This window comes from Myxocyprinus asiaticus, chromosome 4 (assembly GCF_019703515.2).
Source record: "Myxocyprinus asiaticus isolate MX2 ecotype Aquarium Trade chromosome 4, UBuf_Myxa_2, whole genome shotgun sequence".
NCBI lineage: Eukaryota > Metazoa > Chordata > Actinopteri > Cypriniformes > Catostomidae > Myxocyprinus > Myxocyprinus asiaticus.
The window spans coordinates 9,328,993-9,355,520 of NC_059347.1; the positions used below are offsets into that span (position 1 = coordinate 9,328,993).

Genomic DNA, 26,528 nt, shown 5'->3' on the forward strand with positions numbered 1-26,528 from the left:
GATGATCCTTTGGTTACTGTAGTAAAACCATGGTTAATCTTTATAAGGTAGGGTTAGGGTGAGGTTTAGAGGTAGGGGTGGGTGTAGGGTGTCTGTGGGACTCTAAATAAACACAATAAACAATAAACACACTGCTTTTTAATTTGGAGTGCAAATAGTATCTACCACTATATTTGCACTGGGGTGCAAATAGCCTCAGCCATATAATTAACAATACTTACATTCTCTATAATTTTAACAGAGCCTATATCCAAATCCTGAACCTGCATTTTCCATGTGTATAAAAGGAGTGTGTCACAGTCACAGAAATATGCCTGACATTCAACAAGGATACAGTTATTGCACAAAAGAACGTAATTCAGCATACAGTCCATTTACAATACCAACTTTTTATAAATGTGCATTCTTTGTTTATATCACTGACGCTTGACAGGGAATGGACTATATAATGGGATGCAGACAGTGCAATAACTGGAGAAGAACCTTAGAATTAAATTGCACTTGACCCAGCCCATTAGTGCTTTGCACACAATTTTGCTAAACCCACTTACAAAGACTTCATGGCCATGTCCACTAACTTCGTGTGAATGACTTAAAGCATTGCACTACACTTAAAATAGAGCAGGATTACTGCTTAAAAGGGGGGAAAAGTTAACAGAAAAAAATCACATCATGTATAACATAAACCAGACTTCAATTACAAACAGGAATCCATTTTGTTAAACGAGTTTATTGACATCGCAGCAAATGCACTGTAGCCTGCCTGCAAATAAATGCACAACTCATCCAGCAAAATCAAAGCACAACTATAAAACAAAGTGTAAAAACTAAAACCAAGCCCAGCCAAACAGAAGAAAGCACAAAGAACAGCTCTACAATTACTTGCATTAATATTAGCACAATGTAAATACACAGACCCCAACCAACATTTCTTTCTGTACATATTTATACAAAACAAAATGCTTCTTGGAACACACACGACACAATGGTGCAAACTTCTGATTTACTAAAACAATTCAAGCTAATTCAAAAACACACAGTAGGTGGGGATACATTACTAAATTACAAATTCAATCAACTGGACTCTTTCATTAAAAAAACAAAGCAAAACGAAAAAAAAAAAAAGAATAAATAAAAACAGATAAAATGAGAAACAACCATAGTTCCTTCCATAAGAAAAAACAACTAAAAAAATGAAACACCTATAAAAGGCACATTCATCAGAGTGATCTAACTTTGATTTAAGATAATACTCTGCTTAGGCTGTTGCGGATCAGACATAATTCACTGTAGTCTGTAATAGTTCACTGTAAAGGTTTTACTGGAAAGGGCTCCACTTCTGGACAGACTGATTTACAGATGTGTTCCTGCTGGCAAGACTACCTACAACACAACATGGAATCAATCTAGATTATGTGATAAAGTATGACATTTTATCGACAATGTTATGAGTTTAACACTACGTTAAAACATTTCATATGAAAATTATTGTAAAATGAAATTTTAACAGGATTAAAGAGTTAATCAAACAGCTAATATATTAAGCATTGCATAAAACACCATGTACAAGTACTGGGCTAACCTGCTTCAGGACCCAAAATTACCCTCTTTGCTTTCTGCTTCCTCTTCCTGTCCTGTTGAGGACTGCCCTGTACAGTACACGCATAGAAGAGCATTGCATTTATGTGCATTAATAAGCAAAACAACACTATTATTAAATAACATTAAATGGAAGAAAAAACAAAACAAAAACATACTTGTCTGTCTCTGTCTGAAGCAGGACTTCTTTGGTATGTGTGTGGAGAGGACTCTGTAAAGACAAACATGTGGATGTTTGCATGACTCTTGACCAAAGCCTCAAACATCCAAAACATGCCTTAGTTGTAAACATATCAAGTCTGTCCAGAGTCAGAACATGGTTCACAATTTGAGGAAGATATTGTTAGTGCAACACTAGGGCTACGTTCACACAGCAGCAGAATACTGTTGGCAGTCCTGTTTTAGAGTGCTAAATACGGTTATGTTCACTCTCGATTTAATATGTTAATTTGGTGTTTAATTGTGTATATATATATATATTTAAAAAAAAATTGCGTGTTAAAAATGCAATTAATCATGCCAGCGTAATAAGCAATTTTCCTACTATTCATGTTTGAAATGCCACCTGTTTTCAGCAAGGGGCAGTAAGCACAACTCCAGCTGTACAGGCAACTCACAGCTGTACAAAAACAGCCGGATCGAGCAGAGTGCAGGGGTCTCAAGACGTGCTTTTTAAAGTTTCAAACTACATTTAACTTGACATGACGCAGCATTTATGGCTAGAGACACTGAAAACCTGTTAAAATTGTTTAACGCATTAATTTTGACAGCTGTAATTATATTTATAATTATTCTGATTACAATATATTGAATTATCTTTATTTGGGGGCCTTTTACAGCAAATATTCATATATGCGATTAATCTGATTAATAAATCAACATATTGTAATTAATTCAATTAAAAATGTTAATTGATTGATAGCCCTACTTCACACACACCATAAACATATTATAAACGAGACTGACACAAGATTTCTATAACCAAGCTGACTCTCTTAACATTTCAGAACTCAAACAACTGCATTTTGAGAGCTTTTGGTAAACCCATGCTGTGAATGAAACCACACTAAATGAATATTTGGAATGCAAAAAGCATTCAAAGCTGCTGTTGGTTAAAAATAGATTTGACGGACAAACGAGCGCCTCGATTTGGCTCGTACATTAAATGATGCCTTGACAAATTTGATGGCTTTCTTTTGTTGAGATTTACTTTAATCACTGTCACTATGGTTATAGGCAATTTTCATTGCTATCGTGAGAACAGAAATTGGGATTGACAATTATACAGTCACACCTGTTAGTAAATCTCAATAAAAATCCCAAACACTGTGAACGTGTCATAGGTAAATGTCCAAATCAAACGCAACTAAAATGAAACAATGCAATGACCTGAGATGAAGAGCTACCTAGAGATTTAGACAGCAGGCAGTCTCTCTTTATGTGAGAACTGGAGCCGCACAGAAAACAGCATCTCTCTTCCTTCTGTCGCCACCTTCCATTCTTATAAGGGTTGCAGTCCTTCATTCCCTTGCTGAACTTCATGACGTCACGCCCACTGAGAAATCCATCAGTATTGTCATGCCTCTGTCTTCATATATCATTAAAAAAAAGCAAATCAATGAACAACAACAGCAGCTAAAATGCATAATGTGTCTGATTTAATAATGATTTCATTCTGTTTTGGCATGTGCTAAGGTGTAAGTGCAAGGCAAAGACAGATATGGCTTCGTATTATTTATGGATTGTAAATTTATTTTTCAATTTAACTAGCTAAAGGACTAACAACTTCAATTAAATCAAATGAAATAAACTTCTCAGTAACAATTAGCAAGTTACAAATTCTCTATGGATTTCTGTACGGGGTTCCCTCTCATTTAAATCAAGTGAATTTCCTTGATTTTTCCATGATCTTTCTAGTTGTTCATGATTAATGAATGAAAATGTAAAAAATCATTTTATAGAGATTGCACTCAAAAAAAGCTATTTCTAGCTAATGAAATGCCATATTTCAGAGCTGAGCATAATGAATATACACTCACCGACCACTTTATTAGGTACACCTGTACACCTACTTATTCATGCGATTATCTAATCAGCCAATCGTGTGGAAGCAGTGCAATGCATAAAATCATGCAGATACGAGGTCAGGAGCTTCAGTTAATGTTCACATAAATCATCAGAATGGGGAAAAAAACGTGATCTTATTGATTTCTTTATATTTATTTTTTGTGCCAGATGGGCTGCTTTGAGTATTTATGTAACTGCTGATCTCCTGGGATTTTCACACACAACAGTCTCTAGAGTTTACTCAGAATCCAGTCAGCGGCAAACATCCAGTGAGCGGCAGTTCTGCAGACGGAAATACCTTGTTGATGAGAGAGGTCAATGGAGAATGGCCAGGCTGGTTCGAGCTGACAGAAAGGCTACGCTAACTCAGATAACCACTCTGTACAATTTTAGTGAGCAGAAGAGCATCTTAGAATGCACAACACATCAGACCTCAAGGCAGATGGGCTACAACAGCAGAAAACCATGTTGGGTTCCACTTCTGTCAGCCAAGAACAGAAAACCAAGGCTGCTGTTTGCACAGGCTCACCAAAACTGGACAGTTAAAGACTGGAAAAACATTGCCTTGTCTGCTGAATCTCGATTTCTGCTGAGGCACACAGATGGTAGGGTCAGAATTTGGTGACAACAGCATGAATCCATGGACCCAACCTACCTGTGTCAACAATCCAGGCTGGTGGTGGTGGTGTATGGTGTGGGGAACATTTTCTTGGCTCACTTTGGCTCAGTTAATACCAATCAATCATCACTTGAATGCCAAAGCCTATTTGAGTATTACTGCAGACCATGTGCATCCTTTCATGGCCACAATTTACCCATCTTCTGATGGCTACTACCAACATGATAATGCACCATGTCATAAAGCGAAACCCGTCTCAAACTGGCTTCATGAACATGTTCACTGTTCTTTAGTTTGGGATGTGGAAGAACAGGAGATTTGCAGCACGAATGTACAGCTGACAAATCTGCAGAAATTACATGATGCAATCATGTCAACATTGACCAGAATCTCAAAGGAATGTTTCCACCTTCTTGTGGAATCCATGTCACTAAGAATTGAGGCTGTTTTGAGAGCAGTATTAGTATTAGCAGTATTATACCCAGTATTAGTACAGTATAGTGTTCCTAATAAAGTGCATATACAGTATACACTGTATATATATATATACAGTATACACTGTATATATATATATATATATATATATATATATATATATATATATATATATATATATATATATATATTCACACACACACTGAATATTCATTATGCTAAGCTCTAAATAAGGCATTTCATCGGCTCGACATTGCTCTTATTTACTACAGAAATTTCCATGACTTTAAGATTTTATTTATCTCCATGACTTTTACAGGAAAAGTAGCCTTTGGACAATAACTTAAGTAATAAAGTGCTTCTCAGATATATTCAAATGAAAAGCTGTTTAATACAGTTTAATAACTGACTAGTACATCACTGTTACTAGATCATCTGTACTATGCATTGACACTGTAAAGCATTACCAACCATTTCCAAAGACATTTTCTAGCAATCTTTATGTTGAAAGTTTATCAAATACACAGATGTAAAACAAATTATTCTAAAGAAAAAAAAAGAAGAAAAAAAAAAGAATTTAGCTAAATTACCTCTTTCTCATTGGACAGTCTTTCATAAAATGTCCAATCTTTCCACAAATCCGGCAGCAGCGGTCGTTGGGTGCGAGTTTGCCCTCGGTGAGCACCTCTGGGTCAAAAAAGTACTCCTGCCAAAACAAAACTGACATTAAGCAAACTCACTTGACTTGAAAAGGCACTGTAGAGAATGTAGGTGGACACAAACCATTTTATTTGAATACTCTGGAGGGTAAACTCTGACAGGGGTGCCGAAGACACTGCGTGCATTAATAAAGGCTTTCATGATGAAGCTGGCCACTGAAAACATCAAGGAAGATGCGACCAGTTATTGAAGTGTAGTGTTTTAATCAACATCAAGCCAACAAATTTTATCTCTACATCTTTTCAATGTAATTTAAACATGTCTAAAAGTACAGTTGAAGTCAGAGGTTTACATACACCCAAATACATTTAAACTCAGTTTTTCACAATTCCTGACATATAAACATAGAAAACATTCCCTTTCTTAGGTCAGTCAGGATCACTACTTTATTTTAAGAATGTGAAATGTCAGAATAATAGTAGAGAGATTTTCTTTCTTTCATCACATTCCCAGTGGGTCAGAAGTTTACATACACTTTGTTAGTATTTGTTAGCATTGCTTTAAATTGTTTATCTTGGGTCAAATGTTTTGAGTAGCCTTCCACAAGCTTCTCTGGAAGTTGCTGGACTTTTGGCCCATTCCTCCAGACAGAACTGATACAACTGAGTCAGGTTTGTAGGCCTCCTTGCTCGCACACGCTTTTTCAGTTCTGCCCACAAATTTTCTATCGGACTGATGTGATGGCCACTCTAATACCTTGACTTTGTTGTCCTTAAGCCATTTTGCCACAATTTTGGAGGTATGCTTGGGGTCATTGTCCATTTGAAAGACCCATTTGCGACCGAGCTTTAACTTCCTGGCTGATGTCATGAGATGTTGCTTCAAAATCCACATAATTTTCCTTCCTCATGATGCCATCTACAGGTGCATCTCAATAAATTAGAATGTCGTGGAAAAGTTCATTTATTTCAGTAATTCAACTCAAATTGTGAAACTCATGTATTAAATAAATTCAATGCACACAGACTGAAGTAGTTTAAGTCTTTGGTTCTTTTAATTGTGATGATTTTGGCTCACATTTAACAAAAACCCACCAATTCACTATCTCAAAAAATCAGAATATGGTGACATGCCAATCAGCTAATCAACTCAAAACACCTGCAAAGGTTTCCTGAGCCTTCAAAATGGTCTCTCAGTTTGGTTCACTAGGCTACACAATCATGGGGAAGACTGCTGATCTGACAGTTGTCCAGAAGACAATCATTGACACCCCTTCACAAGGAGGGTAAGCCACAAACATTCATTGCCAAAGAAGCTGGCTGTTCACAGAGTGCTGTATCCAAGCATGTTAACAGAAAGTTGAGTGGAAGGAAAAAGTGTAGAAGAAAAAGATGCACAACCAACCGAGAGAACCGCAGCCTTATGAGGATTGTCAAGCAAAATCGATTCAAGAATTTGGGTGAACTTCACAAGCAATGGACTGAGGCTGGGGTCAAGGCATCAAGAGCCACCACACACAGACGTGTCAAGGAATTTGGCTACAGTTGTCGTATTCCTCTTGTTATGCCACTCCTGAACCACAGACAACGTCAGAGGCGTCTTACCTGGGCTAAGGAAAGAAGAACTGGACTGTTGCCCAGTGGTCCAAAGTCCTCTTTTCAGATGAGAGCAAGTTTTGTATTTCATTTGGAAACCAAGGTCCTAGAGTCTGGAGGAAGGGTGGAGAAGCTCATAGCCCAAGTTGCTTGAAGTCCAGTGTTAAGTTTCCACAGTCTGTGATGATTTGGGGTGCAATGTCATCTGCTGGTGTTGGTCCATTGTGTTTTTTGAAAACCAAAGTCACTGCACCCGTTTACCAAGACATTTTGGAGCACTTCATGCTTCCTTCTGCTGACCAGCTTTTTAAAGATGCTGATTTCATTTTCCAGCAGGATTTGGCACCTGCCCACACTGCCAAAAGCACCAAAAGTTGGTTAAATGACCATGGTGTTAGTGTGCTTGACTGGCCAGCAATCTCACCAGACCTGAACCCCATAGAGAATCTATGGGGTATTGTCAAGAGGAAAATGAGAAACAAGAGACCAAAAAATGCAGATGAGCTGAAGGCCACTGTCAAAGAAACCTGGGCTTCCATACCACCTCAGCAGTGCCACAAACTGATCACCTCCATGCCATGCTGAATTGAGGCAGTAATTAAAGCAAAAGGAGCCCCTACCAAGTATTGAGTACATATACAGTAAATGAACATACTTTCCAGAAGGCCAACAATTCACTAAAAATGTTTTTTTTTTTTATTGGTCTTATGATGTATTCTAATTTTTTGAGATAGTGAATTGGTGGGTTTTTGTTAAATGTGAGCCAAAATCATCACAATTAAAAGAACCAAAGACTTAAACTACTTCAGTCTGTGTGCATTGAATTTATTTAATACATGAGTTTCACAATTTGAGTTGAATTACTGAAATAAATGAACTTTTCCACGACATTCTAATTTATTGAGATGCACCTGTATTTTGTGAAGTGCACCTGTTCCTCCTGCAGCAAAGCATCCCCACAACATGATGCTGCCATCCCCATGCTTAACGGTTGGTATGGTGTTCTTCGGCTTGCAAGCCTCACCCTTTTTCCTCCAGACAAAATGATGGTCTTTATGGCCAAACAGTTAAATTTTTGTTTCATCAGACCAGAGGACATTTCTCCAAAAAGTAAGATCTTTGTCCCCATGTGCACATGCAAAGTGTAGTCTGGATTTTTTATGGTGGTTTTGGAGCAGTGGCTTCTTCATTGCTGAGCAGCCTTTCAGGTTATGTCGATATAGGACTCATTTACTGTGGATATAGATACTTGTCTACCTGTTTCCTCCAGCATCTTCACAAGGTCCTTTGCTATTGTTCTGGGATTGATTTGCACTTTTCGTACCAAACTACGTTCATCTCTAGGAGACAGAATGAGTCTCCTTCCTGAGCGATATGATGGCTGCGTGGTCCCATAGTGTTTATACTTACGTACTATTGTTTGTACAGATGAATGTGGTACCTTCAGGCATTTGGAAATTACTCCCAAGGATGAACTAGACTTGTGGAGGTCCACAATTTGTTTTCTGAGGTCTTGGCTGATTTCTTTTGATTTTCTCATGATGTCAAGCAAAGAGGCACTGAGTTTGAAGGTAGGCCTTAAAATACATCCACAGGTACACCTCCAATTGACTCCAATTAGACAATTAGCATATCAGAAGCTAATTGGCTAATTGCCTAAAGGCTTGACATCATTTTCTGGAATTTTCCAAGCTGCTTAAAGGCACAGTTAACTTAGTGTATGTAAACTTCTGACCAACTGGAATTGTGATAGTCAATTAACAGTGAAACAATCTGTCTGTAAAAGTTTTTAGGAAAAATTACTCGTGTCATGCACAAAGTAGATGTCCTAAACGACTTGCCAAAACGATACAAACTATATAACTAGTGGTTAAAAAAATGAGGTTTAATGACTTCAGCCTAAGTGTATGTAAACTTCTGACTTCAACTGTATGTGGTTGGGATGTGCATGTGTAATCGATTATTCATTGTTCAGCTTTAAATACCTAACTAGTAAAAACACTACACAAATATTGCAATTGGATTTTCCTTTGTGCCTTTTTCTGATGTGGGCTACAATGAAACTGCTTCTCTCACCCAAATCTTGCCGTTACAAGTCAATGCATTGGTTGGCGCTGTGGATGCATTGTTAAAGGAAAAGTTCACCCAAAAAGAAAGTTTTAATTATTTAAAGTGATTGTATTGCTTCAGAAGACTTGGAAAGTGTGTTTCTATGTGTGAGTGCAAATGTTTTATTGTTGTTGTTATTTTTGAATCTAGATGTTGTTTATGCTAAGTGCTTATTTTTTCATAAGAAAAACAGGTTCAAATCCTTAATTTCAAGTAATCAATCATTTTATACCAGAACGTTTCTGTGGGCATTTTCTTTCATTAAGCTAGATATTTAATGAAGGTAAATGCTGATAAGCTGTATTAAATGTGTATATATATAGTGTATGCTGTACTGTCAATTAATGTTCAGTTTACACTATCCATTCAGACAGGTAGTATTTTATCAGTAAATCTCTGGCAGCCCAGAAAAAAAGAGTAACAGTGATAAGAAAAATTAGAATACAGTAACTTTGCATGTTGGAGTAGAGTAACAACAAAAGGAAAAGAAACATTACATACTTCTCCGTGAGAGACCAGCTCCGAGATTATGACTCAAATCAAAGGGATCTAAAACAACAAGAGAAAGACAATGTATACACAACTGATCAATCATGATACTGCACCATATCTATAGTGTTGGGGAACATGACCAGTTCACTATTGGGTAACGTCTAATAAAAGAAACTATTTAGATTGCATTGTTGCAAATTTAAGTAACACATTAGTTGTTTGTTTCAGAGGTTTTCAACTGTATTTGTCAGTATATTAAATCGAAAATTAATGTTACTTAATTAATGTCACATATTATGATGCAAACAATCCCAAAAAAGTAACGTTACATTTAAAGAAGTAATCTAATTATGTAACGCATTACCCTCCAACACTGCATATATTGGGTTCTTGGTCTGATTCATGCCATCACAATAGCAGTAAACTGCTTGGGCTCACCCTCGATGGCAAGATGTTTGGAGGTCCACTGCTTCTTAAAAGTGGTGAGAGGCTCCTTCCTGCGGATACATATGACGTTCTCCTTGAAGTCAAATATCTCGGTGTAAAATTGCAGCAGCCCGAGCCACAGTTCCCCCACCGACTCCTTATTCTTCTTGTACTCCGGCCAGTAATCACGCTGTGGAATAAACGATCCCATATTTGGCAACTATTAAACCAGAAACCCAAGCCACATTTTTGCGCTGCATTTTTAAAGGAATAGTTCATCCCAAAAAATTCTGTCATCATTTACTCACGACTTACCTTCTTCCATGGAATACAAAAGATAAGCAGAGTGTTAAAGACTGACATGAAAGCCTAAATCAATTTCATTGTATTAAAAAAAAAAGAGGCAATGAAAGTGAATGGTGACTGAAGGCCCCTGCATTCTTCCTATGAAATCGAAGAACGAATGGGTGTGACGTGATTTAGAGCAAAATCTGTCCAAAAAGAAGGTGTGTTTTTGTTAGTTTCAGGGTTCGTAACAGCTCGCCAGGGCAAACTTTTCGGAAAGCTTCTTACCGGCTGCTAAACACCTTTTTACTGCCATTGGTCCACATAATCAGCAGGATTATGGACCTGGAGCTCCACCTACTTTGAGGCCCATAGCTAATTCCCGTTCAGTCAGTTAAGATAGTCAACATGAATACAATGGCATACAAAGTTAAGAGCGAACTGGTGCACATTTACCTACATCTGTACGATCGTTCGTGTAGAGACATTTTCGAAGAGCATGTCATGCATTTTTTTGTTTAATTAGTCTACAAGAGGAATCAAATCTGCTCATTATTCTTAAGTGCCCATTCACTCTGTTGTTTGATATGCTGCTTCACTTTTGTTTCATCTGCAGCAGGATGACATTCACACACCTGCCTAAAGTAAGATATAACAATCATCATTCTTTTGTCTGTATTATACCCATTACCCATCTTTGCAGCAGTATCAGTGTAAATCATAAATTACAATAACAGAGTGTAACCAGCGCATATTATGGCTGTGTATAACGTGTTAGCGCATCAGCACCATGAATGCAAAAGGCAAACATGACAAATTACACATTATCAACTGCATATTTATTTATTTAAATCATCGACTGGTTAAAAACAGCTTCTTTTACTGATCCCTTGTGAATTCTACTCATACAATGAGGCTTAAAGTCATTGATAACACATTTTAATGTCATATTAGTTGATGACATGTAGAGGGTCCTCATATTTAAATGCTCCTCTAAACGCCTCCCCCAGTGGTGTGGCTGGAGTCTGTATGTTCGCAAACAGTATATCGTTGCTCAGCTTCTTCTAACTTCTTTTTACCTCTGAACAGAGAACAAAGTAGAACTTCTCTGTAAGTGTACTGGGGCCTTCAGGCTAACTTTTTCCTAACATCTCCTTTTGTGTACAGGGATATAGAGTATCTGCCATGGAAAGCTTTTAAACCAACTAAATGCTAAAGCATTAAATCAAAATTTTTCAATTACAGCTAGCACGCTAAGCTATTAAACATAATAATTTATTTTATAGAATTTTCCTGGACCTCATATGATAAACCACAAATTCACTCACCAAATTCTTTAAATCCTTAAAGAAATGCACATCCCAGCCGTCTACAAGCACTACAGGTTTCCTCTCCCCATCAAATATCTATCAAAAAAACATTTATTTATTCTACATTTATTCTAACATGATGAGCACATTATAATTGACATTTGATCATTTCTGCCATTGTTTCGATGGTAAAATACTTTCTCCTATCCCACTTTAAAGGAATAGTTCACCCAAAAATGATAGTTCTCATCATTTACTCACCCTTTTGCCATCTTAAAACTCATTTGACTTTCTTTCTTCTGCAAAACACAAACGAAGATATTTTGATGGGGATGTAAATATATCTGTTCAATGCAAGTCAATGGGGCCCAACACTTCCAAGCTCCAAAAAGAACAAAGTCAGCATTAAGGTAATCCATACAACTCCAGTGGTTTAATCCATGACTTCAAGTGATTTGGTCAGCTTTGAGTGAGAAACAGACCAAAATGTAACTTTTTTTTTCACTATAAATATTGCGATCTGCAATCTTCAAGCCGCGATCATTGAGGCTCGATTAAACTTACTCTTGACGCATACGCAGAGTGCATGTACATGAGCAGTGTGTGTCAGAAGACATGGGTTAAACCACTGGAGTCGTATGGATTAACTTTATGCTGCCTTTATGTCCTTTTTGGAGCTTGGAAGTGTTGGACCCCATTGACTTGCATTGTATGGGTAATTTCATATCATATCGCCATCAAAATATTTTCATTTGTGTTCCGCAGAAGACAAAAAGTCATAAGAGTTTGAGAGAGCATAAGGGAGGGATGAATGAAGAGAGAATTATAATTTTTGGGTGAACTTATTTGAATGTGCGCATAAGTAACTAAGCAATTCATTCGTAGGCTCATTCTCCTGAAAAGTGTCATACTGTGGCGCTATCAAAACATCGCTCTGTTTGAGAATCCCAACCAGCCTGACACAGGAACACTGGCTCAACCAATGGTAAAAGTTTGCAGTGGGACAACCTGTTTGCCCAATCCCTGGCAGACAGTGAAGTGTTCAGGAAACCTTTTTGACAACAGAGAGCATTTTTGCACTTCCGATTGGTGACACCCGTGTCGCACAAATTACGCATTTCACCTTTACATAATTTCTGCACATTAAGGTGCAACAGGAGAAAGCATTTTAACATAAAAAAAGTAACACAGTTTAGTTTGGTTTAAAGTACACATTTAGCTTAGAAACACTGAAAAAGCTTGCTATTAAAAACTCAATTACAGCTAAAAGCTTTGGAAAAATGTATAGGCAACAAGAAGCACACCTCTTGGAGAACAGGGATAACAGGAGGGTTTCTTTGTTGAAGGAAGTACAGCACCATAAGTGTGTAGGCATAGGAAGATAAACTGCCACGTGATGCATCTCCAATGTCACATACCTGAAGAAACAAGAATCATTTCATTCTCATGATCAATATATCAAATTTATGAATTGAATGTAAACAAGTTTTATCTGCAGCCCAAACCATTTACATGTGGACCACTGATCATTAATAACAAAGCCACAGCCAAAGTCATGTTCATTGGTCACATTTACATCCACATTTTGTGATTATTGGGAAATTTTCACTAAAAAGCAACATGCTTGACTCTTATAAATCAAGATATTATGACTAAAGCAGTGATGGCACCACAATCTGATAATCAATGTGTCAAACTTACTTTGGAAAACACTTTCATGACATAGCAGAGGATCTTCACACGAGCATCAATGGCAGCATATGATGCCAGTAACTGTGTGTTGTGCAAAGCCTGAGGGGACAAAGTGGGAAATTCTTATGAATCTGGGCATGACCCCAGGAATCTAACGAGACCAGCCTCATAATTTTAGGCCAAACTATTCAGAAATTATAAGCAAAAATAGCCATTTTCATATCTCCTGACCACTAGGTGGCACTGTGCCAAAACGCTGCAGGCACCCTCAGGTTATGCTTGTGATGACATACCAAGTTTCGTGTCAATACGCTAAAACGTTGTGAAGATACAGCCTCACGTCCATGCTGTGTTCGCAATCAAATTTGTTGAAGCGTTATACAAGAACGTTTAGGTCTATCATCGTAAATCTCAAAACTTTTTGTCATGAGTGTCTCTAGATGTTACGTGCTAAATTTTCGCGTGAATTGGACATATGGTCTAGGAGTCCGAATTTTGTTTTTTTTTTTTTCTGAAAATTCGGAAAATCGAGTGGCTGGAGCTAAAAAACAATGCGATATTTCCTTATGGGGCGTGACCCAAGGAATCAGAGGACAAAATAATTTTGTTTACAGGACTTGAGGCCAGGGTATACTTTGTTTTTCTGCATTTCGGATCGCGCCCGGCCAAGCGCGTTGCCTTTCAGAGTATACTCTTCTGACCGAGAGGGAGTAAATGAACGTGTTTAACACATGCCCACTACAGCAGATTTTAGATACTCTTTTAGTACAGTCAATGGCCGGTGCACGCACCGACAATGCACACAGATGAGGACCGTAACCGCGGGTTGAGAAAATCTGGGCCATGCGGATTGTGTTTATGACGAAATTTGCATCATGCATACTGTGCGCAGAGTGAACAGCAATGCGGACAACCAAAATATACTCAAGCCTTTACGCTTCAAAAGTTATCGGCCGAAACACAAGTGAAATTTGAACTGTTGGCGGCGCTAGAGGATTGGAGTGAGAAACCCCAAATTTGGGTCAGTTCCATTTGAGAGTGCCCCCTATCAGTGTGCCAGATTTCATAACTTTCCTATGTACGGCTATATGGACTGCCATAGACTTTTGGTGGAAGAATAATAATAAGATATAATAGGGGTTTCTCACCTTTGGTGCTTGGCCCCTAATACCAAAGACACACTGACAAAACATAAAGAGTTTTTTTCTTGTGAAATATTAGCACTATAAACCCTGACAATATGTGGCCTGCACTTTCATTGGGCTAATGCTTAGTTTCTGTTTAAGTGTCTATCGTGGACAAAAAGAATTTAATACAGTTATTCTCTCACCAGTGTATTGTACAAGCTTATATCTCCCTCTAGTCCTGTTTTGATGTGGTAAAACTTCACAATTGGGACTTTGGCAGTAGTAATAGGCAGGATGTTTCTCACACCTAAAATGAATGGAAGAACAAACATGGGGAGAGGAAGAGAGAGTTGGAGGCAGTAGGGGCACGGGCAAAACAAAATCACTCTAATTTTACCATCATACTCCTAAATTGGAAGTAAATGGAAGTTTCATGAAGTAGAGGTAGACCTATATATCGGTTTTATCGATTATTCATAAATACTTATACATACATGTGGAGCACTTCTACATATGGAGCATAGAAACAAAGTCTTTGTTAAATGTTTGATTCTTGTAGCCTCAATGTCAATGTTTTTTATCATTCTATAAATTGATTTAAAGCAATGATCAGCTGATTAATCGGTTATCGGCACTGGCATAATCCACTATCGGTCGATCTCCTTCCTGAAAAATACAGGGGGCTTCATGACATTTTATTTACCAGTGGGGAACATTAGAAGGTACAAAGAAAGGAAGGTATATAGAGGAAAAACCTTCATGTTCCTTAAAATAAAAAATAAATAAAACAAATAAACAGATAATAATTATATACATATATACACACACACACACACATACTAAATAGATTTTCTAGATTAAATTATATTATTGATTCTGTATTATAATGTATATATGTTATACTGCAGGGGAGACTGGAATAGTTCAATTATATTATTTTGCCAAATGATTTAACAATTAAACATTCTCTGCATCCTCTTTATTCTTCATCCTTTAGTAGTGTAAACGACAGGCAATATTGCAGTTACACACATAACACTGAAAGCTTACCTTGGTGTTTACGTAGCGCTTTAGCCAAGCTCTCAATAATCGCAATGGAGTCCAAGCCCTGTCAAAGAGAATGTGTGCAAGGCACCAGAATTGGAAACTAAATGATCGCTACAGAATACAGTGAGAAATAATCAGCTAATAATTCACAGTTGTACTATTTATTTCATGAACCAATGCTATAGTGTCTCCTTGTTCACCTGTGAGTTCACCTGTCATAGTCCCTCTGAGCAATGCTTACAAAGTACTTTTCTTTAAAAATAGATATTTATTAGCCTTTATTTGATAGGCAAGTGATGAAAAAGTAGTTTATCGTCACTATTAAGCACAATTAAGAATAGTTGTGAACCACTGTTATTTGAGTTGATACTTTCTGTCTGTCTGAAAAAAAAAAAAGTCTTTGTGCATTACCTCTGCTGTGTCATGGTCTTCTAGAGTCATACAGATGTCTAAGTCACTCTGTTTAAAGCCAAAGCCATTCTTAGATGATCCAAACAGAACCAACTTGGCTCCTGTTGAACAAATATGAATCATTTATCATCTGCGTATTCCTTCCATTATGCATATGTAAAACAATTAAAATACAATAACGGAGTAACTGAGTAAACCTGATGAATGGTCGGGTCATATTCCACACCGAAATCAAAATAGAAAAATTTGAAATATTTGTATCACGAATATGAAGCCCTATTAAAGGAATAGTTCACCCAAAAATGAAAATTCTATCATCATTTACTCACCCTCATGCCATCCCAGATGTGTTTGACTTTCTTCAGCAGAACACAAACAAATATTTTTAGAAGAATACCTCAGTTCTGAAGGTCTGTGAAGTGAATGGTGGCCAGACCTTTGTAGCTCCAAAAATCACATAAAGGAAACATAGAAGTAATACATATGATTCCAGTGTTTAAATCCATATCTTCAGATGCAGTTTAACAGATGTGGGTGAGAAACTCCAAGTCCTTTTTTCACCCCTTTTTCTCCCCAATTTGGAATGCCCAATTCCCAATGCACTCTAAGTCCTTGTGGTGGCGTAGTACAAATCTCAGTTGCCTTTGCGTCTGAGACCATCAACCCACGTATCTTATCACGTGGCTTGATGAACGCGTTACCGCGGAGACAGCATGTGCGGAGGCTTCACGGCATCCACGCACAACTCACCACACGCCCCACCGAGAGCGAACCACATTATAGCGACCACGAGGAGGTTACCCTATGTGACTCTACCCTCCCTAGCAACCGGGCCAATTTGGTTGCTTAGTCCTTTTTTTTTACTCCAAATCTCTACTTTCACTTTTACATCTGTAATTCACATGTGGTGCCTATTAAGATTCACTTTCACATGTGAAAGAGAAAGTTAAAGTGAAGATTTAGAGTAAAAAATGACTTAAATATTGTTCGGTTTCTCACCTACACCTTCATATCGCTTCTGAAGATATGGATTTAAACACTGGAATCACATGATTACTTTGGTTTCCATTATGTGATTTTTGGAGATTCAAAAGGTCTGGTCACCATTCACTTGCATTGTATGGACCTACAGAGCTGAAATATTCTTCAAAAAATATTTTTTTTGTGTTTGCTGAAGAAAGTCGAACACATCTGGGATAACATGAGGGTGAGTAAATGATAAAATAATTTTCATTTTTGGGCGAGCTATCCCTTTAAAGACCATTATTATTGTAAGACATTTTCTCATGACAATTAAGCACGTTTCCACCCAATATTCAATTGCCTACTGTTTACTGTAATAAAAGCAAAAATAATGCTATTTTATTTGAATTGTCAACTACATTTGTACAGTTCAACTGTAAGTATACCTCACGGTTGCATTTGTTGTACTGAATATAATATGCAGACACTAAGTAAATGTGTTACCTGGCACTTGACATCTCAAGAATGTCTCCAAGTCCTGCAGAATATGCTCTCTGACCTGCTCCTCAACATCATCTGGTGCAAAGTCACCTAAAGAAATGAGTTTATTTTTATTGAAACCAGAATCATTGAAACTAAGAAATTAAGTGGCCGAGAGATTTCAAAATCAAATAAAAAAAAACTAGTAAACATTCCAAAGATCTTGGTCCACTAGTGAAAATGCTTCTATTTTGCATTGTTTTCTAATTTAAGGATCAATGGCAAGACACTAATTTTTATTTTCGGATCTATTCAAAAATCACATAAAACAATGACTTGAATACACCTCGATTATGATTAAAATGTTTTCAAAGTCATTTTTACACTTTTTCTGGGGCTGAAAGTTAAAAAAAAGTCACGTGATGTAAAAGAAAAAAAAACAAAGCTGAAGTTTTAGAAAAAAAGAAATGTTGGCATGAGTTGAGCAGAATAATCTAATTATTTCTTTAAAAAAAAAAAGCAGTGAAACTTTCTTTTTTAGACATTAATATTTGAAAAACCTATCCACCAAATCAGTCATATGGTGTGACCAACATGCAGGTTGCCATTTTGCTGTCATGTGACAAAAAGAACAAAAAAAGAAAAAAAAAGAACAAAATATATATTTCAAGATATTTTGCATTTATGAAAAAGCATATTTTGGTCAGGTCACATAGTGTAACAGTGAGAAAACGATTCAGAAGAAAATATTCTTGACTCAAAAATTCATGATATTTAAAAAAAAAAAAAAAAAAAATATATATATATATATATATATATATATATATATATATATATATATATATATATACACACACACACATATACATACACACACACACATACATATATATATATATATATATATATATATATGTGTGTGTATATATATATGTGTGTATATATATATATGCATATATGTATGTATGTATGTGTGTGTGTGTATGTATATATATATATATATATATATACACACACACACACACACATACATTTATGTATGTATGTATATATATATTATTATTTTTTTCCCTTGAAAAATGTTTGAAATCTTTTTTGTAATTAATAGGTTGTGTACACTTTTGTGTATTCAAGGTGCAAGTAAAGTATTTTACTCCCTTTTACTTGATGGTTACACCACATTACATTTTTAAAGTCATTGAATTTTTTGTAGAAAAAAATTTATGAATTTTATTAGATTTTTTTTTATGTATGAAACCAAATTGTACACACCAAGATTACATTTCTGTGAACTTGACACGTTTTGAACTAGATTTTTAAAAGACTTCTAATTGTTATAACCTTGGACAACCTTCGTCAATGATCCTTAACACAACATTTTTCATTACAAATTGTATTAAAATATTTATAGTTGAACTGAAAAATGAACTTAAATTTCAAACTGTCCTTATATTTGTTGTTTCCCTTTTACTTTAATCACAGATTGTCCTCAAGCTGGCATGGACTCTAAAAGTTTGCGCAAAACATGTCGATCCATGTTATCCAGCATGATTTGAGAACGTTCCAAAGGTCTTGAGTGCTTCAATGGAAGCAAGGAAATTCGACCTTTTCTACAGAGTTAACATGATCAATATCAAATATGAACTTACTTTTGTTTAAAAATAATCCCAGAAATCTGATTAGAAATAATGACCAAGAAACACAGAATATTAAATGTTTCTAAGTTTAAATGAAAAAACAAACAAAAAATCCTGATTTTCATTGTGATTTCAAAATTTTCGACTCGGTATTGTCCAGGCTACATTCCATTCTCAAGATGCCTTGAAAATAACATTTCCATTTCAAAACACATTCCCAGTGTACTTACGGTAGCACTGCTCACAGACTTCACTGAGTGTCTTGCGGAATTCTGGAGTCAAAGGTGGAAGCCGTTCTATTTCCATTCGCTTGAAGTCTTCAGGACAGTCCTGTTTTAAATGTCCATCACTCTTACAGAGGCTGCACACTAGAATGTGTGACTAACAGAGAGGAAGAAGGTTAGTTAAAGGAATATTCCAGGTTCAATACAAATTAAGCTCAATTGACAGCATGTTTTTTTTTATTTTTCCCCTTTTTCTTCCAATTTGGAATGCCCAATGTGCTTTTTAAGTCCTCGTGGACGCATAGTGATTCGCCTCAGTCCGGGTGGCGGAGGACAAATCCCAGTTGCCTCCGCATCTGAGACCGTCAACCCGCACATCTTATCATGTGGCTTGTTGAGCGCGTTGCCACGGAGACATAGCGCATGTGGAGGCTTCACGCCATCCACCGCGGCAACCACGCTCAACTCACCATGCACCCCATCGAGAACGAACCACATTATAGCGACCACGAGGAGTTTACCCCATGTGACTCTACCCTCCCTAGCAACCGGGCCAATTTGGTTGCTTAGGAGACCTGGCTGGAGTCACTCAGCACGCCCTGGGATTCGAACTAGCGAACTCCAGGGGTGGTAGCCAGCGTATTTTACCACTGAGCTACCCAGGCCCCCCCAATCGACAGCATTTGTGGCATAATGTTGATTACCACAAAAATGTATTTAGACTCATCCCTCATTTTTGTAAAAAAAAAAAGCAAAAATCGGTTACAGTGAGGCACTTAAATTGGAAGTGAATGGAGCCAATTTTTGGAAGGTTTAAAGACAGTGAAGCTTATAATTTTATAAAAGCACTTACATTAATTCTATGCCATATCTCAAGGTAACGCCATAAACCCTAAAACGATCGTAAAACGACGATTTAAACAACTTTACAGCTCAAATAATACACAAGTCTTAACAGAAGAATGAATGTGTACTCTTATAAAATTATAAGCTTCACATTTCTGCTTTTAAACCCTCCAAAAATTGGCCCCATTCAATTCCATTGTAAGTGCCTCACTGTACCCTCGATTTCTTTTTTTTTAAGAAAAGGAGGGACGAGTCGAAATACATTTTTGTGGTAATCGACATTATGCCACAAATGCTGTCGACTGAGCTTAACTTGTATTGAACCTGGAATACTCCTTTAATAATACAGCTCATCTGATACTATCCATTTACTCAAAATTATAGAAATAGAATTAGCAGGTAGAATAGCAATTAGCATATTAACATGGAGACATGGAAAAGGCCTAGATTTGGTCTCTTATATTGGGGCTTTTCCACTGCGCTGCATGGTACGGCTCGACTCGCTTTTTGAGGGTTTTCCACTGTGGATAGTACCTGATACTTTTTTTAGTACCACCTCGGTCGAGGTTCCAAGCGAGCCGAGCTGATACTAAATGTGACGTCAAAACCCTGCAGATCACTGATTGGTCAGAGAGAATCGTCACTACCAGCGTCACTGGATTTGCGACACGGGACATCAACCCGCTAGTTTTAAAGTTAGCAACAGCGACAGCAATATCATTTGTACACGCGACTTTCGAACTGTAAAAAGAAATGGCTGTGCGCAAAACCACGCTGTGGTCAATAAACGAGGTGCAGGCGTTCCTCTCATTAGTAGCCAAGGAGAGGATCCAACGAAAGCTGGATGGGGTGATGCAACTATGACGATCAGCCTATAATCCCACCCACGTTGAGGCTGCACTAATGCCTCCTACACACTACACGACTTTCAAAGATGTCAGATTGTGGTACCATTCATATTACACAACTGTCTGTCTTGTCATGGAAGTCGTAGGGTTTTCAAATTACACGAGGAATCGGCGACAGGGGTGAACACATTACAAAACATTTCATAAACTGCAGTGGAAAAGCAAGTTCAGAAAAGTAAAGCGAGCAGAGTCGAGTTGAACCGTAACGTGCAGTGGAAAAATGCCATAATATTGGTCAGGTACAATGGGTCTAAAATGCAGCGTTCAAGTCCTCCTGGGAAGTTTGTACTGACAAGGTCGTAAGTGATTTTAGTAGGAAAGAATGTACCCATTTTGCCATTTCATAATTCTTTCTCTCTTTTTTTACATACTGACAAAGACAAGCTTTTTTGGCACCAATGCAACAAAATGAAGAGCAAAGCCGTACATTAGGTGTGTACAGTAAATGATTTGTTATCTATTTTATAATTCTCGTTACGGCACATATGATGAAATATTTTGTTTTGTTGCACACGCCAGTCCCCTCATAAACCAGCTAAATGAGTCTCATCTTCTGGCAAACTTTTCCGCTATTCTTTATTAAAATACAAAAATGCATACAAACTAAACTATACAGTCAAAACCCACAAGCAAAACTGAATTATTACCAATACCAGTTTGCTTCCTTCATGATTCTTTGATCGACACGTCCCCAAACTCAGAAAGTCGGGTTTAAAGAAAATCCAGACTTTCCCACTGGTAAATACGACTTTGTGGTGGCTCAACTCAAATAAGTAAATACGATCATTCCAAAATGCCTTGGATGCACCATAAATAACAATTCCCCTATTAGAATTCTTCCTGCATTTTCAATTCAATGGCTATGAAAGTTTTGCAGTGTCAATTCAGGTGTAAATTATTGTAAAGACTGCTACTTAAGTGAAACAGTCGTTTATGATTACTTGAGAAGAATTTGTTTTTGCTGAGCTGGATTTTCACTCATGTTGGGTGTGAATCCTTGGAATTAACAGATTTAAGCAAGTTTCCAATAAGATTCCGAAAAACAAAAAATGACATTTGAATGCGGCTCAGTGGAAGATTTGGCTTTGTGAACTGTCAGGCACCCAATTAAGGAAGAAAACAGTGTCGCCCATTGGAAACTGTTGGCCCAACATTCAAAATCCATTTATATTTGGTATCATTTATCTTAAAACAAGGTAAACATTATCTGAACAAACAGGACCACAAAACATTAATATTCTGGCCTCATCTTTAGGCAGCTATATAGGTGAGACTGACCAGATTGCACAGTTAAACTCAATCTGATTTATTAGCTGCACCTACCTTGCCATCGCTCAACACTCGCTTGTTGAAGACATATTGAAAGCCTTCAGGGTCTGACTGTGTTTGTACAGGTGATAGAGATTTGGGAAGCTCTGCCTGGGGTTTCTTTTCCTCTGGGTCTGAATCTGAGCCCATCACATCACTCATCTCCCGGTCGAAGGGGAAGATCTCATCACCCCAATGATCACACCCGGATTCATCAAGCTCTATGTCGTCATCTTCATCATCATCTTCTTCCTCGTCTTCAGCCTACAAAGTCAAGAACTTGTTGTTTTTTTCTGATGGGAGCACCTGAATGCAAGAACTGCATCTCCAGTATTTCCCATTTGCAATGCAATTTTGTTTTCTAATTATTTTATGGAAAACAACTAAATGTCATTAGAGTCAACATGTCACAGCATTTGCACCCAATTTTACTTCTGTAATGTGACATATAAGAGATTCAACGGGAAAAGGAAGACAGGACTTGATTTTATCCATCAGAAATTTTAAAAACTAGACAATGGCAATCAAAAACACAAAACAAAAAAAAAAAACAACTAAATTGACTAAACTAAATTGAAAGGATGAATTAAAAATAAAATAGAAAGGAAAGGAAAACAAAATTACAAATTAAAAGCTAAAAGTCTGCTTTTACAGTTTTTTCCCTTTTCGGTATTCTAGTGAATAAATAATGGCAGGATTTTCATATTAAGGCAAACTTTTCCTTTAAAGGAATATTCCGGGTTCATTACAAGTTAAGCTCAAATGACAGTATTTGTGGCACAGTGTTAATATTTTCAACTCTTCCGTCCTTTTCTCGAAAGAGCAAAACTCGAGGTTACAGTGAGGCACTTACAATGAAAGTGAATGAGGCCAATTTTTGGAAGGTTTGAAGCTGATCATTTTATAAAAGCACTAACATTAATTCTTCTGTTAAAACTGGTGTATTATTTGAGCTGTAAAGTTACTTAAATCCTCGGGTTTTTTTCTTTCTTACAGTCGTTACATCGTCATGACAACAAAGTTGTAAAGTTGAATATAACTTTACATAGAAAAGGTTAGTAAGCGATTTTATCACTCTAAAATCACGTTAACAAGCATACAGTTTACGTCTTGTGGCTATACTTTTGAAACAGTGAGTATTTTAATGTTTATAGATTGGCCCCATTCACTTCCATTGTAAGTGCCACACTGTTACCGATTTTTGCTTTTTTTTAAAAGAAAAGGAGGGGCAAGTTAAAATAAATGTTTGTGGTAATCAACATTTGCCCCAAATGCTGTCAATTGAGCTCAACTTGCACTGAACATGGAATATTCCTTTAAGCCCATTGCTTACCTCAGTGTCAGTGTCACATTCTTCCTCATCATCCTGTTCCAGCTCAATCATACAGTCCGAGTCTTCCAGATGTTCTGCATGATCTGGGCTGCACCTTGCATGTTTCCTGACCGAAACCTCAGTGGCCACTTTTGTGCTTCTCAATGCTGAATCAACATGATTTGTGTCACTCTTAGACTGTTGCTTGATATGTACAGTGTTGTCAGTTCGCCTATTAGAACTGGTTTTGCCTGCAGGGGATTTAGCAGGAGAAGCAAAGTACTTATATGATGTTTTGAGACAATGCAAGAAGTAATCAAACATCAGCTGGCTATTCAACGTCCGAGCCACGTTCCTCTGGACGGCAAACGGATCTGAAAAGAAAAAAACAAATCTTGATTTGTTTGCTGATAAGGAACCAATATAAAATGGAACTACAGTTCAACAATGGTATCATGGATTGTCATGGATACAGACCTTCTACTGCAATCCGTTTCCTAGGCCAGTCTTTAAGATCACGCCATAGGTCGCCATTGGTTCGCACACTAATGACTTTCTCTGGTATTCGAAACTCCAGTGAATAATATCGTAATAACTCAACCCAAAGCTTCCCTAATGGAACAGAAGGACTGTGGTCTTTAAAAACCAGCGGGACCTATTGAAAAAATAAAAACAAATAAATCAGAACTATGAACCAATTGGTAAAGAACTGAATTGAATTATTGTAGTAGTTTTGTTTTCTTTTGGCTTGGCCACAGTGTATTTGCTTTACCAGTGTGCCTTGCGATGCACAAAACAGAATTATCTAGGAACATACTAACCTTTCCCTTCCTGATGACTTTTTCACAAGATGAATCATTGTTGGTTTGATCAAACATCCAGAGCACATGCCCCTTTTCAACACCAGTTAAGGAGAAACCCTTCAGTTTACTCAAGGGCAAACCCTAAAATCAGACACAACATCAGTCGGTCTCATTGTAGATCAAAGATTCAAAAAACTGTCACAATGCAAAAACATTTTCTTTAGAGAATCCTTAATCCTTCTAAATCTTCTAGTTTGAGATTGTATCTCATGAGTGGATTAAATGCCATATTGTTGTTTGTTACACAACTCTCTGAAATACTTTATTCTGATTGGTCAGTCATGGCATTTTGCTCGATAATGTCCACACCCAGTATAATTTAATGATTTCCAACTTATCTGTGCTAATTGTCTCCCGTATCACACCACTCTGACTTTCATTTCACATAATAAAATCATTTAAACTTAAATCAATATTTCTTGTCTATGTATATTTTTCTTTGGTAAGCAGCCATGTGTTAAGGATAATATACTGTATAATCAGTTGGTCATTATCACTCCTCACAGGGTTTATTTTGCAATAATAAACGACTGACTGTACATTATCCCATGTTGCATGTCCAAAGGCTTCTAGCTGCATCAACTATACGTTGGTCTTATAAACTTTTCATTTTATGCATTAAAATAGACTGACACACCACAGACTCGAGGTATGAAGGTAAGATTGGTTCCTTGCGTCGTTGAAGGAAGCTGATGACCATGAGGGCAAAGCAATAGGATGGAAGTCCACCTTCTTCAATCTGATCCACATCACAAATCTGATTCATAAACAACAAACATATCACATATTTTTAAGATATACAAATAAACACACCCTTTAAAGATTTTACAGAGTTTTATGATAAGATAAAATGTTGCCTATTTAACCCATTCATCGTTGTTTTAACAAAGAAACATCATCTCTCAGACAACACTGAGTTGCTATTTTAAAGGGATAGTTCACCCAAAAATAATTCTCTCATCATTTACTCACCCTCATGACATCCCAGATGTGTATGACTTTCTTTCTTCTGCTGAACACAAATGAAGATTTTTAGAAGAATATCTCAGCTCTGTAGGCCCATACAATGCAAGTGAATGGTGACCAAACCTATGAAGTTCCAAATAGCACAAAAAGGCAGCATAAAACTAATCCAATGGTTTAATCCATGTCTTCTGAATCAATCCAATCGGTTTTGGGTGAGAACAGACCAAAATATAACTCCTTTTCCACTATAAATCTTGACAACACCAGTCTCCTTGGCGATCATGATTTCAAGCTTGATTACACTTCCTAGCACTCTGCGCATGTGTGAAGCACTAGGAAGTGTAATTAAGCTTGAAATCATGATCGCGTCTAGAAACTGCAATGGCAAAATTTACAGGGAAAAGGAGTTATATTTTGCTCTGTTTAACCCAAAACCGACTGGATCGCTTCAGAAGACTTTGACTGATTGATTAAACCACTGGATTAATTTTATGCTGCCTTTTTATGCTTTTTGGAGCTTCAAAGTTTTGGTCACCATTCACTTGCATTGTGTGGACGTACAGAGCTGAGATATTCTTCTAAAAATCTTAATTTGTGTTCAGCAGAAGAAAGAAAGTCATACACATCAGGGATGGCATGAGGGTGAGTAAATGATGAGATAACTATCCCTAAGCATGAACATTTGCATGACAAGAGAAATAGTCTATATCATTTAACACAGGTGGTCTTCCATTTGATGTGCTATTAGTAGCATACATCCAGACATTTCTGCAGCCCGAAGACCTACTTTTTTTTTTTTTTTTTTAAACCTACAGTACATAATGTATAATAATACATATGGCGCTGTACAAGTTAGAGGTAGACTGTTATATCGTATTTACCAATTAATCGTGCGATAATTGCTTTTTGGAACTATCGGTTATCTGCAAAAATCGACACCGATACTTGCAGACAGTTTTTTTTATTATTCCTCCTTGTTTCTTCCACTTCAATGTATATTTTGTTATTTTGATTAGATCATCAAGGGTCTTGATCAATCAAGGTGTGGATGGAGGACCACCAGATCAAGACCCTGTCATGGCCAGCCCAATCTCCAGACCTGAACCCCATTGAAAACCTCTGGAATATGATCAAGAGGAAGATGGAT

General features: G+C 37.1%; 1 protein-coding gene across 5 annotated transcripts in view; it reads right to left on the reverse strand.

Moving 5' to 3' along the window:
• Positions 1 to 710: 710 nt before the first annotated feature.
• Positions 711 to 26,528, reverse strand: part of LOC127437116 (terminal uridylyltransferase 7-like) — a 37,895-nt gene continuing 12,077 nt past the window's right edge. For 4 of the 5 annotated variants that reach the window (XM_051691837.1, XM_051691827.1, XM_051691819.1 and 1 more), the window contains 21 exons: positions 25,053 to 25,172; positions 24,374 to 24,496; positions 24,030 to 24,207; positions 23,574 to 23,926; positions 22,256 to 22,504; positions 19,185 to 19,335; positions 17,342 to 17,428; positions 15,875 to 15,975; positions 15,467 to 15,524; positions 14,620 to 14,723; positions 13,299 to 13,388; positions 12,902 to 13,015; positions 11,616 to 11,693; positions 10,015 to 10,192; positions 9,586 to 9,633; positions 5,504 to 5,595; positions 5,311 to 5,426; positions 3,006 to 3,187; positions 1,758 to 1,810; positions 1,583 to 1,649; positions 711 to 1,383 (listed from right to left, as the gene is read on the reverse strand). In XM_051691837.1, coding sequence (XP_051547797.1) covers positions 1,319 to 1,383; positions 1,583 to 1,649; positions 1,758 to 1,810; positions 3,006 to 3,187; positions 5,311 to 5,426; positions 5,504 to 5,595; positions 9,586 to 9,633; positions 10,015 to 10,192; positions 11,616 to 11,693; positions 12,902 to 13,015; positions 13,299 to 13,388; positions 14,620 to 14,723; positions 15,467 to 15,524; positions 15,875 to 15,975; positions 17,342 to 17,428; positions 19,185 to 19,335; positions 22,256 to 22,504; positions 23,574 to 23,926; positions 24,030 to 24,207; positions 24,374 to 24,496; positions 25,053 to 25,172 — 2,607 coding nt within the window. In that variant the 3' untranslated portion in view covers positions 711 to 1,318. Of the gene's footprint in view, positions 1,384 to 1,582; positions 1,650 to 1,757; positions 1,811 to 2,988; positions 3,188 to 5,310; positions 5,427 to 5,503; positions 5,596 to 9,585; positions 9,634 to 10,014; positions 10,193 to 11,615; positions 11,694 to 12,901; positions 13,016 to 13,298; positions 13,389 to 14,619; positions 14,724 to 15,466; positions 15,525 to 15,874; positions 15,976 to 17,341; positions 17,429 to 19,184; positions 19,336 to 22,255; positions 22,505 to 23,573; positions 23,927 to 24,029; positions 24,208 to 24,373; positions 24,497 to 25,052; positions 25,173 to 26,528 lie in introns of all 5 variants that reach the window. The other variant, XM_051691845.1, reaches the window with a different exon arrangement.